This window comes from Paramormyrops kingsleyae, chromosome 18 (genome assembly GCF_048594095.1).
Source record: "Paramormyrops kingsleyae isolate MSU_618 chromosome 18, PKINGS_0.4, whole genome shotgun sequence".
Classification (NCBI taxonomy): domain Eukaryota; kingdom Metazoa; phylum Chordata; class Actinopteri; order Osteoglossiformes; family Mormyridae; genus Paramormyrops; species Paramormyrops kingsleyae.
This window is the reverse complement of record NC_132814.1, coordinates 12,572,413-12,585,293: the sequence shown is the minus strand read 5'-3', so window position 1 is coordinate 12,585,293 and position 12,881 is coordinate 12,572,413. Positions and strand designations below refer to the sequence as shown.

General features: G+C 45.4%; 1 protein-coding gene across 1 annotated transcript; it reads right to left on the bottom strand.

Annotated features, from left to right (window-relative positions):
• Window positions 1-256: 256 nt before the first annotated feature.
• uspl1 (ubiquitin specific peptidase like 1) lies at window positions 257-11,925 on the bottom strand. The gene is made up of 9 exons (XM_023827719.2): window positions 11,683-11,925; window positions 11,045-11,205; window positions 10,483-10,587; window positions 9,257-10,175; window positions 9,050-9,154; window positions 3,581-3,710; window positions 2,884-3,009; window positions 2,476-2,636; window positions 257-2,353 (listed from the first exon to the last, which is right to left on the bottom strand). The coding sequence occupies exons 2-9, from the start codon at window positions 11,168-11,170 to the stop codon at window positions 999-1,001; spliced, it is 3,027 nt and encodes a 1,008-aa protein (XP_023683487.2). The 5' UTR covers window positions 11,171-11,205; window positions 11,683-11,925; the 3' UTR covers window positions 257-998.
• Between the last annotated feature and the right edge of the window lie 956 nt (window positions 11,926-12,881).

Sequence of the window (12,881 nt, the reverse complement as noted above, 5' to 3'; positions counted from 1 at the left end):
AGTTTAAATATGCATTAATAATAAACATTATGATTAGAACATTTATCTTACAATATTAGTTAGTAATGTACACAACTGTTAAAGTATGTTTGGGTGTTAAGGTATACTTACATGCTGCTTATGAATGTCCTATGAATGCATTGTAACAGCATTATGAAGGTGCACTGAATGTTCGATGAATGCATCATAAAGGCATTATGAAGGTGTAAAGCATTACCGAATATAGACAGCAACCTAGCAAAGACCAGACAAATGATTCTCTGAGAACTCAAAAGTTTTATTAAACTACACAAACAATATTATGAATCAACTGACCTTGCAACAAGAGTCGTCACAGAGGAACTAAGCGGTACTGACCATAAGGAAATGGAACCGAATGTAGGACTGCTTACAGACAGATCTGACAGCATTCCATGGCGCAGACGCGCACAAGCTTTTGACCCAGATTATACAGAAGCACATACTCCAGGTTCAAGCCTCCACCAGATTCCAGGGACCAGCTCTGACACTCAGCTCCCTTTTCTGAGAAACCGCATGACCTCCACAGTTGCAAAGCACAGCACAAGTGCTGGAATCCCTGCATCTATTAACATCAACATGCAGCATTAATAATCTTTATAAATGACAAGTAGTCAATTTTACTATAGAAAACAGATGAATCACCCAATCTAGGTCAAGGTTACAAAGTTACAGAAAAAAATAAATTAAAAAATGTACATGGGGGGGGGGGGTCAATTTCCAGTGGATTTCTTTCAGAACCTTCCACAGAACACAATTTATCGTAACCATTTGTGACATTGCATATATATTCATTGGAACTATACAAATAGTTAAATTTAGTATTAACACATAGCATTACAAATGGACATAAAAGTTTAAATGCTAATCAATAAACTAAAAAAAAAAAAAAAACTTTCAAGTAGTGAAACAGAAGCCTACGCAGTGCCTTTCTGAAAAAAAGGGAAAAAAAAACACCTCACAATGTCATGCATAAACAATTAAAAAAACAAGTCGAATGCATTCAAGTCCGAACTTTCAGTCACACATGAGGCAGACATGAATTCTTCTAGAAAATCATCGCCGGAAGGCGGGATGACACTTCCTATAGATTCAGGTCCAGCGATCGGGGCCTTGGGGGCCAGGCCTTGCCCATTTTGGCTACCCACGTCCTGTCCGGCCGTCAGCATCTCCAGCAGGCCCGTGCTGTCGGGAGAGAGGCTGCTTGTGGTTGTCGCCGGCGACAGGAGGTCCGCCAGGAACTCGTCGTAGGCGGGGCTGTGGGCCGTGGTGCTGGAGCTGACCGTGGAGGGAGAGCTGAAGCCTGTGCTGTCAGGCGTGGGGACAGGCGACTCCATCCTCGTCTTCAGCAGGTGATTGAGGGCGGCCAGCTTCTTCTTCTTCGCTTTGAGCTTCTTTAGGAGCTTGTGGCGAAGAGCGTCTGTGCCTTTGTCCAGCTTGGGGGATGCTTGGGGAAGCACCGTGGCCCCCACCACGCCCCCCGATTTCTGCAGAGGGACAGCAGAAGGCGGAGGTCCTGGCAGCTTGAAAACATCGTTCTGCTTCCGCAGCTCGGCACTGAGGCAAGGCGAGCTTCCACCTGAGGTCTGTTGGTTAGACCTAAAGCCCACAAACATGCCTGCCGCCTTCACCGGAAAGCTGTCTGTGACCTTCTGCGGAGCTTTTGGCGGTGATGGGGCGGTGGTCTGCCTCTGGGGCAGAGGAGTGGACTGGAGGAACGGATGCTTGCTTAGGAGAGTGGACCAGCGAGCGTTGGGGGCAGAGGAGACGACGGCTGAGGAGCAAACTGCAGGAGCCCCCGGGTGAGGAGAGCCGACGACTGGGGAGGCAGCCTCCGAGGCTTGTGACAGTTTCTTCTGCTTTGTTTTTGGTCCCCTCTTCCGCGGTGAGTCCGACACCAGGGGGCGCAAAACAGCAGCTGCAGGACTGTGCATTGAGGGAGAATCCAGCTCAGCACTGGGCACGCTCAGGGCCTCCTGTCCTGGGTGATCTTCCAGGGGCTTCCCCTGGGCATCCACTTTCACCTCTACCAGGGTGAGGGTGACGATGTCATTGTGTGACAGGCCCTGGAAGGCATCCTGCAAGGTTCCTTCACCAATGGAGATGTCCGGAAGTGTGGTGCCCACATTCGTGTCATCCACTGTGAGGGCACTGACAATATCGTCATCGTTATGCAAGGCAGGAAACGCCAGGCTGCGCCGCGGACTCCGACGGGCATCGTCGGCCCGCCCCTGCACCTCCCAAAACACCACGTGGATCTGACTGGCGGGGACCGGTAGCTCCGTGTGTGCAGTGCATTGTGGGTGCTTCAGATCATCAAACTCAAGCCACACACCTGGAGATTGAGGGAACACGATGGGGAATATTGAGCACTCGAGGAAGAACATAGTAAATAGAAAAGTCGGCTTTCATAAGCAAAAACGGGGTGACATTTCGAAACGAAAACACAAAACTAACCGCTTGAGGCCCGAAGCCAGGTGACGAAGTGTTTCATGTGCTCAGTGTACTGGATGATAACTGAGACACTGTAATGCATTCCTTGGAAGTCAAATGCATATTTAGAGATGTCATTCAGAGGTAGACCTTCAACGAAGTGCAGGACAAATAGAGGGCCCAACCTAATGAATGGGGTGGAGGGGGGGGGAGAGATCGTCATAAGCATTACAATGTAGGCAGCTAGTTGTAGAACAGAGAAAACAGATGGCATTGCAACAATGCACTTTTAATCACCATGCAGCCTCAAAAAGCGTATCAGGCCGAATTCAGACTAGCGGAACTATCCCAGAAAGAGCTGGCATGCTTCGCTTCTGAAGCCAAACATTCCACTGCTGAAATCTGACATCTGAAGCAGGAAGAACCTCTTACCGCTCCAGAACCATCTTCCTCCGCTGCTGCTTGTGGTGGCAGCGGCTGCAGGGGGCCCGGTGGACGGCACCCAGTGGGTGCCAGTCGGGCAGGACTTGCATGAACGTGGTGATGGCCTTCTCGCACCTGAAACGGAATTCCTGGTTACCGAGCGTCGCAGACTTTGAGGAGAGGCTGAGAAATCAGATGTTGCTCATAGGTCTGAGAATCGTGGGAAAATGGCAGGCGATTTTAATACCATTCCTCCAATTCAGCTTTGTATTTAAACACACATTTATACAAATGGACCGAAAGGAATGAGGAGCAAGTTCATCTTGTACACAAAGGAAATCCTGTTCTTGGGCACAATTCCCCATTAAAAATGAGCAGCAGGAGCTCTCAATGACTGAATCATGATTGTTGCCCATGAGATTATCAATGAAATCTATTCATGTTTATTGATAGTTGTTCTTAAAGTACCATTACCTGTGGATCTCAGCCCCGCCCTTCCCCACCACCCCAAGTAGTGACAGCCAAATAAAGCTTCATGAACCACTTGCTGTATTTTCTGACTGTCTGTTCAAATAAGGGCTCGAAGCATGCCCAAAAGCAATCCAAGGGCACCATTGATTGGGGTCAAAAAATACTGCAAATGGTTCATGAGGCTTCATTTGGAAATCTCTAGCCCACAGCCAATCAGCAAAGCCACCACACCCACCTGTTGCTGAAGGTGTGGCCACAGGCGGTGCACTCGAAGACCCACTCAAAAGCGTGCTGGAAGAGGTCCCCGGCCCCCACGTCCAGCTTCAGGAGGATGGGCAGGGCAAACACTGGGGTCTCCCACTCACCTGTGCAGGAGCGGGAAAGTCAATACGCATCAGCACAGAATTATTGTCCAATATCATGCTAGGCAGAGCAGTCTAATATAATAAATATTAATATAAATATCGCACAATGCCTGCATGTTAAGGCTGCAACTGTACAGACCGATGTGAAACACAGCAAAGTCCGCCTGCATAACGTCTCAGCACTGTCTGCATATCACGTCTGTCAATTATCGGTCTCAGTGGATCCTAACTTTGTGACTAGATCTTGAATAAAAAGTTAAACCGATGTTTTCTAACCAGTTAGCAAACTTGACGAACAAACAAATCAAGGTCTCAATTACACTACCACTTGATTATTAAATAGCATCGATTAAAGTCGCAGCGGGCGAGGGTCCAAATAAAGAACGACAGCCTCAGTCGTGTGGAAGCACAAACTGCAGTCGTTTGTCAGTATTGCAAGGCGGAACTTAAATATCACCACAGCACGACTGCAATGCAAATACATCTTAAATGATTTTCAGGTTTGATGGACTCACTCAATTCTAGGTTAGCTATTGATATGCATCATGTAACCTCTCAGTCTCTGTCATCCCTTTAACATAAATTACTTTGCTTAATTCACTTTCTACGATTCCTGTATGTAATAATTGCTTTTAAAATGCTAAAGGTTTGCCCCGTCACTCAGCTACATCATCTTACGTAATAACCAAATACTTATTTTTTGTGAAAATGTGTGTTTGGGCTAAATAAAACAGAAAAAAAAAATCACACTATCTGACGTTTTAGAAGTATAAAATGTAGCCAAATAGAATTTATCTACCAGAGTCATTCAAATAAGTAGCATGTGCGGTGAGCTGTGACAGTGGTTTTAACCCAGCAGATTATCATGGTCCTTGTGAAGTGACAACCAGCGGTTAGCACCCAGCAGACTATCATGGTCCTTGTGAAGTGACAACCAGCGGTTAGCACCCAGCAGATTATCATGGTCCTTGTGAAGTGACAACCAGCGGTTAGCACCCAGCAGATTATCATGATGCTTGTGAAGTGACAACCAGCGGTTAGCACCCAGCAGATTATCATGATGCTTGTGAAGTGACAACCAGCGGTTAGCACCCAGCAGATTATCATGGTCCTTGTGAAGTGACAACCAGCGGTTAGCACCCAGCAGATTATCATGGTCCTTGTGAAGTGACAACCAGCGGTTAGCACCCAGCAGATTATCATGATGCTTGTGAAGTGACAACCAGCGGTTAGCACCCAGCAGATTATCATGGTCCTTGTGAAGTGACAACCAGCGGTTAGCACCCAGCAGATTATCATGATGCTTGTGAAGTGACAACCAGCGGTTAGCACCCAGCAGATTATCATGATCCTTGTGAAGTGACAACCAGCGGTTAGCACCCAGCAGATTATCATGATCCTTGTGAAGTGACAACCAGCGGTTAGCACCCAGCAGATTATCATGATCCTTGTGAAGTGACAACCAGCGGTTAGCACCCAGCAGATTATCATGATCCTTGTGAAGTGACAACCAGCGGTTAGCACCCAGCAGATTATCATGATCCTTGTGAAGTGACAACCAGCGGTTAGCACCCAGCAGATTATCATGGTCCTTGTGAAGTGACAACCAGCGGTTAGCACCCAGCAGATTATCATGATCCTTGTGAAGTGACAACCAGTGGTTAGCACCCAGCAGATTATCATAGTCCTTGTGAAGTGACAATCAGCGGTTAGCACCCAGCACATTATCATGAACTTCATGAAGTGACAACCAGCGGTTTGAACCCAGCAGATTATCATGGTCCTTGTGAAGTGACAACCAGCGGTTAGAACCCTGCAGATTATCATGGTCCTTGTGAAGTGACAACCAGCGGTTAGCACCCAGCACATTATCATGAACTTCATGAAGTGACAACCAGCGGTTTGAACCCAGCAGATTATCATGGTCCTTGTGAAGTGACAACCAGCGGTTAGAACCCTGCAGATTATCATGGTCCTTGTGAAGTGACAATTTCATGCACATGAAACGCCATGCCTATATTAACATCATATCGTGCAAGACTAGTAGTGAGGGCGGTACACTGGCACAGTAGGTAGTACTGTCACTGCACACTGCCACTTTGGTTTTGTGGGGAGTTTGCACGTTTACCCTGTGTGTGCATGACTTTGTGGCAGACCCTCCGTTTTCCATCCACTGTCCAAAAAGATGCAGCTTAAGTGAACTGGACTAACTGTATATGTCTGTACACCAAGCAATAGTCGGTTGGTTGATGCCTCACGCCAGTTGCAACACACACAATATGGTACCTCAGAACTCGAATTTAATCCGTTCAGAACTCGGGATCGAATCCTAAAAAGTTCAAGTTCTGATCGAATTTTCCCCATAAGAAATAATGGAAAATCAATTAATTGGTTCCTGGCCCCAAAAAATTACACCCAAATATGTTTTTTTTAGCATTCAAACACAAAATGAACCGGATAAAACAAGAAGAGCATATACTGTACTAAACACATCTAAGTACATTTATCAAAATAGTAATTTGTAAAGTAAGAAAATAAATGTATCCAAACATTGTGTTCTACCCCCTCGTTAACCCCATGTGGAATCCCCGTGTGATCAGCTGTCCCTGTTGTTTCATCAGCCCTCTGTATTTCGTCCGCGTTTCAGTTTGTTTCCTTAGTCCGATCATTGTATTGTCCATCTGTGTTTTGCCTGCCTTACCTGTAATTAAACCCCGTATTCCCCGATACCCTGACGTCTGCGCCTTTGTCCCCGTTCCGTTCCCAGTCGGCGCAACAATATTATTATAATTAAACGTATTAATGGTTTATTATTAATATTAAAATAATGAGTAAGAAATCTTTATTTTTAAATGTTTTTTATTATATAATAATTACTGTTACTGTCTATCGTCTAAATGTATTTTTACCATCTAAATATACACTCACCTAAAGGATTATTAGGAACACCTGTTCAATTTCTCATTAATGCAATTATCTAATCAACCAATCACATGGCAGTTGCTTCAATGCATTTAGGGGTGTGGTCCTGGTCAAGACAATCTCCTGAACTCCAAACTGAATGTCAGAATGGGAAAGAAAGGTGATTTAAGCAATTTTGAGCGTGGCATGGTTGTTGGTGCCAGACCGGTCTGAGTATTTCTCAATCTGCTCAGTTACTGGGATTTTCACACACAACCATTTCTAGGGTTTACAAAGAATGGTGTGCAAAGGGAAAAACATCCAGTATGCGGCAGTCCTGTGGGCGAAAATGCCTTGTTGATGCTAGCGGTCAGAGGAGAATGGGCCGACTGATTCAAGCTGATAGAAGAGCAACTTTGACTGAAATAACCACTCGTTACAACCGAGGTATGCAGCAAAGCATTTGTGAAGCCACAACACGCACAACCTTGAGGCGGATGGGCTACAACAGCAGAAGACCCCACCGGGTACCACTCATCTCCACTACAAATAGGAAAAAGAGGCTACAATTTGCACGAGCTCACCAAAATTGGACAGTTGAAGACTAGAAAAATGTTGCCTGCTCTGATGAGTCTCAATTTCTGTTGAGACATTCAAATGGTAGAGTCAGAATTTGGCATAAACAGAATGAGAACATGGATCCATCATGCCTTGTTACCACTGTGCAGGCTGGTGGTGGTGGTGTAATGGTGTGGGGGATGTTTTCTTGGCACACTTTAGGCCCCTTAGTGCCAATTGGGCATCGTTTAAATGCCACGGCCTACCTGAGCATTGTTTCTGACCATGTCCATCCCTTTATGACCACCATGTACCCATCCTCTGATGGCTACTTCCAGCAGGATAATGCACCATGTCACAAAGCTCGAATCATTTCAAATTGGTTTCTTGAACATGACAATGAGTTCACTGTACTAAAATGGCCCCCACAGTCACCAGATCTCAACCCAATAGAGCATCTTTGGGATGTGGTGGAACGGGAACTTCGTGCCCTGGATGTGCATCCCACAAATCTCCATCAACTGCAAGATGCTATCCTATCAATAGGGGCCAACATTTCTAAAGAATGCTTTCAGCACCTTGTTGAATCAATGCTACGTAGAATTAAGGCAGTTCTGAAGGCGAAAGGCGGTCAAACACCGTATTAGTATGGTGTTCCTAATAATCCTTTAGATGAGTGTATGTATTCAGCTAGCGTAAACATGCAGGATGCTATCACAGCGAATGCGAGGCTGAGAATGAAGCATTACCCTTTGTTTCCGCTGAGAGACGTGCCGCGTGGCTCATTTCCCCGTGCGTACAAGTTATCTTAGGCCGGCATTCACGGTTTGACTTCTGAGATTCAGTTCGAGCTCTAAGTAATTTTTCTTCGAACTGGTTGGTTCAACTTTTAAGAAATTCGAGTTCTAATGAGTTCAAGAACTGAGGTACCACTATACTTGATGAATCGTCAGATTAAAATCGGTAAATTACTCGGTTACCAATATAATCAACAGTGACAGTCCTATAAACAAACTTTATAGACCACTGGACTGCTAAAAATATTGCGCTCGTGTCAAAAACACAGGGTCCATGAATGGGTTGTAAACACAGGGTCCATGGACGGGTTGTAAACACAGGGTCCATGGACGGGTTGTAAACACAGGGTCCATGGACGGGTTGTAAACACAGGGTGCATGGGCGGGTTGTAAACACAGGGTCCATGGACGGGTTGTAAACACAGGGTCCATGGACGGGTTGTAAACACAGGGTCCATGGACGGGTTGTAAACACAGGGTCCATGGACGGGTTGGCTACGCTGTTAAATGAACAGTGTGTGTGGGATAGCTAGTGAGAAAGAACTAGTCACAAAAAAAAGTCCTACTTTGATTATGTACCAATGTTTTGGATTTGCGAAATACGACAAGGGCCACAATCAACTAATTTGCAAAACTGCAGAAACCATTCATACATTAGGTGATGACACAACTTCTTTATCCCCTTGAAATGTTAAACACCCCAAATGTGTCTGGCTATACGCACATGTGCAAGCACATTGTCCTTAGCCGCAGAGATTTCTACACATTCTGAATCAACTGAACAGAAGAGAACACTTCTCCTACCGCATTTGAGAGAAGTATGCCTATGATTGCTCAAGCAAAGACTGGAAAGAGCTGACTTATTATAGCGCTAAGATCAATGTTACTTGCAAAAGAACTGCTGGTTAAGTGGTTAAATGGTTAATTAACATTAGCACATACATTCCAATTTGGGTGGTTTGTAAACAAATTTTTAAAAAATTATCTATATCTTGGATAGTGATTCTAATCAAAAATATTGTGATGACATTCTGGCCCTATAGCCTGCCCCTAATTAGAGGAAGGAATGCATCGCTCTCTCACCTAGTTTGCACTGCAGCTTCGGGTGCAGGAGTTTAAAAATGGACATGCGGACGTCGTCGAGGTTTGCTTGTGCTTCCTGAAGGACTGCAGCAGGCACTCTAACAACTTCACACAAATAGAGAAAAGAATGCAGTTAGTTTCCGAATAAATGGACTACAGATTTTTCTATTGGCTAATATTGGAAGAACGGTGAGTCTCGCAACGAACCCTGTTGGTGTGTCTCTTCTCTGGCCTTCACCAGCAAGCCGGCTTTGTCGTAGCTGGCCAGGAGCCGGCCGACAGCAGATGCGCCATCCAAGAGGCTCGTTCTGTGCTCCCTCAGGGCCTGACAGTGGACGAGGGCCACCAGGAGACAGTCAAGCCAGCACAGGTTCTGCTCATTCTTCCAGAAGAGGTGGGGCGGGGCGACTGTAAGCTCCTCCCCCAAACATGCTCCAGGGTTCGACTCGTCCCCCTGAGCTGGCCCAGACTTCTCCGCGAGTCTAACTCCTAGTGCAGTATCCTCTGACAGCCCTGATTTCTGCTCAACATCATTCATCATTTCTGCTCCTGGCTCCGCCTTAGATTCATCCAACGGCTCTGCATCTGGTTCTGATTGGTCCACCATCTCTGCTGCTGACTCCACCGCAGTATCCTGCCACACCCCAGCTTCTGGTTCTGATGCGTCAACCATCCCTAGAGGTGTCTCCACCTGTGCCTTAGTCTCCTCTCTCGGCTCCATTTCCCACTGTGGTTCACCCTCAATCTGTGCTGCTGACTCAGAGCCAGCCTCAGTGTCCCCCCTCAGCCCCCGATGTGGTTTTGGTTCACCCACAAGCTTATCTGCTGGCTCCGCCTCTGACTCCTCCCACAACCGTAGATTTGGTTTGTCTACCAGCTCTGCCTCGTACTCCTCTTCCAGTCTCACATCAGGTTCCAGTTCACCCACAACCCCAGCTCCCGGCTCCTCCCGCTGCCCCATTTGTAACACCCCCCCATCAGGGCCAATAGTACATGACGGTCTTGGGTGCTTTGGAGGAGATGTGAAGTGCCCTCCTATGGGACTGGCTGGGGTCTTCCTCTTCTGCCCAGTAGTACAACTAGCCAGAACATCTTCCAGGGGTTTGCTTACCAGGGGAAAAAGGCACTGCAGGAAGGAGACAAAAGTCATTTGCGTAACTGCTAAGGAATATGGGAGAATAAGCAGAGAATAAATCTGTCCAGGAAACGCACCCAATGGAAGAGTGATGTAACGATGACAAATACCAATCTATGAAGGTTTCCCTCACACTTCCTATGACCTACTATAATGATTTGGTATTTAAAAATCATAACACTGTTAAAGTATAGGTACAGAGAGGTATAGAGGGTATATTATGGTGGCAATTAATGAAACAGTAAAGGTCAATTAAATTTTTTTCTCATATATTTCTGAGGAAAGTTGTGCAACTGACCTGTGGGTTGGGGCAGAGCGTGACTGACTCCTGGAGGCTGGTGCGGTAAGTGCGGAGCGTGTGGATTTGTCCTCTGGCAGCACACCAGGGGCAGGTATCTGGGAGCTGGGGGCAAAAAAGCTGTCATGTCACAGCAGAGAAACAGTGTGGAAAAGGCAGCACTGCAGCCCACCCATTTATCCAGTTCATGTTTACACTTTGCAACAGTTGTATGTTCTAAAAACAACAAAATAAATATAACAAAATACATAATAAAAACAGGAGTTGAGAGAAGCAACTGAACCTAAGACAAACATTTCTTTATGTTTACATTAAAAGACACTGCAAAATGGGGCTGGACTTAAAATGCTACTGTTTTAAGCTAAAAATGAGCACACATGGTAATAGATCTTTCGCCTTTTTAAAACCATAGATTTCCGTTTTCAATTCAAACTTGACGTTTTCCATTTTAAAGCAATCCAGGTCCAATTAAAATGTATATAGGCACAATATTCTATATTTTTAGTGTTTCCAAAACAGCTTTGCACAAGTGACAGGTGGAGAGAACTTGAGTTCAACTGACTTTTCCCAAATACCCCGCCAGTGCTGGGGCAGGTACCCCTAAACCAGTGCCTTCACCACTCATTGGGAAATCACTGCCGATCTTCGGGTCCGACGCAGTCCTCGGCCACATGCTAAACATTACCATTTCACCGGAGTACTGCGGGGAACCAGGCAAACGTGCTGCAAGACAAAACACACAATTCAGCTTTAAATCACGCGTGTGAATCACACCCACTAGGACGATGCTGTATTGCTTTACTACACATCCAGAAATGTCATCGAAACAATGCAACACACGAGACCAAAGCCTGGATTCATTCGTAAAATCAGGCATAGCGCAATCGGGTCTTCAAAAAGGCCCTCGCTTGTGTAACATACACACTCCTTAGGACTCCCTAAACCGGTAGGCTACGACGGATTACTGACGCGTCGGCAACAGCTGGACCGCCACACACACAAAAACGTACAAATGCTAAATAAGTAGCGAGCATACGGATTTTACTTAAGACCTCAACAACTTAACTCGGAATCTAATGTATAGTTGTCAAAGCCAATGGCTGTTTCGCTAGGAAAAGTTGTATAATCTTCAACGCTTATCCACGAAGCAGTTTCCGGACTCGCCTGGATTATTACCAATTTCAAGACTAATTTACTTACCTCCCTCTAGAATGTTTATCGGTTACCAAGTACCAGGACATTTAATAACAAATCCTTCCCTAATTCAGTTCGAAACAAACCACCCGGCTTCCATGTGCCGCCTGTCGTGCACCGAACGTTGGACTTCCGACTGTGTTGCAACAATTATCTTCCCCCTAGAAAACTCACGGCACAAGAAAAGGGTCCGTGGCGTTTCCGTCCGAATTGAAACAATGCCGCATTTCCCGAATTTAACATTAAGATACACAGTAAGAAAAGGAAAATAAAGGACGCGAAATTTCAGAAGAATACATATTTCACTGGTCCGTCACATTATTAGCTAGAGTGGTTTGATCAATGAAAACACAATGATATGATTCCTTTGTTTTGTACTACATATAGTATTATGAAACTGTTTTGTAATTACTATACAATATACCGTACATTAAAACTACAGTAAGGATCTGTGTATTTTAGCCTTTGCCGTAATTATGTATAATTTAAAATATTAATTACGATACATGGATTTTAAGGATGGTGCAGATATCCGTTGCTACATTAGTTTTTGCTTAATATGTTATGCCATTTAAATTAACACATTGCTGCACTTGTTCGCTATTCATCATAAGCCGTAGGCAGAATGCAGAAGTATACGCCTTCTTCGCCAAGGCGTTCCTGTTCCATGTCGCCGTAGAAGACAATAAGGACACCATCCACACACCCCCCCCCCCAGTACCCCTCCCCCTCCTCTGGCCCCTGCTGTATCTGCTGTTGTCCATTTTCTTGCAGAAATATATTACCATAATTTTCCCAGGGACCTGCTGCTCCTCATTAATAGTCTCTCATTTGCTGAGTCCTCTCACTTGCAAACACAGACACACACACCTACACAGACATAATGAGCCAGACACAGTCCGGTGTTAGTTGCCCATTTACCATCCATTTTCAGTTTATTGTTGTTAGTAGGACTAGACCATTTACGGTGGCATGCGTGCCTGTATTATTAATGAATTTAAGGTGCTCTTGTAGCTAGGCTCTGTCAGTCAAGGAAACAAATTACTGTGCATAGGTTGCCATAACGCAGGATCCCAATGCAGAGATGAATGCGTTTCACAGACTAGACAACATGCAATCCCCTTTATGCCTTATGTGTGGCTAGGGCTTTGTGCTCAGATCTCTTCGTTTAAATGAATTGTCTGGGTATGCACAACTGCTCTTTT

What these genes read in the sequence shown, in the direction of transcription:
- uspl1 (XM_023827719.2), bottom strand. Translation starts at nt 11,170, where the DNA reads ATGGTAATGTTTAGCATGTGGCCGAGGACTGCGTCGGACCCGAAGATC. An exon ending in CGCTCTGCCCCAACCCACAG is followed by an intron (nt 10,176 to 10,482) that starts GTCAGTTGCACA and finishes TCCTTCCTGCAG; the next exon opens with TGCCTTTTTCCCCTGGTAAG. An exon ending in GGCCACACCTTCAGCAACAG is followed by an intron (nt 3,010 to 3,580) that starts GTGGGTGTGGTG and finishes ATTCCGTTTCAG; the next exon opens with GTGCGAGAAGGCCATCACCA.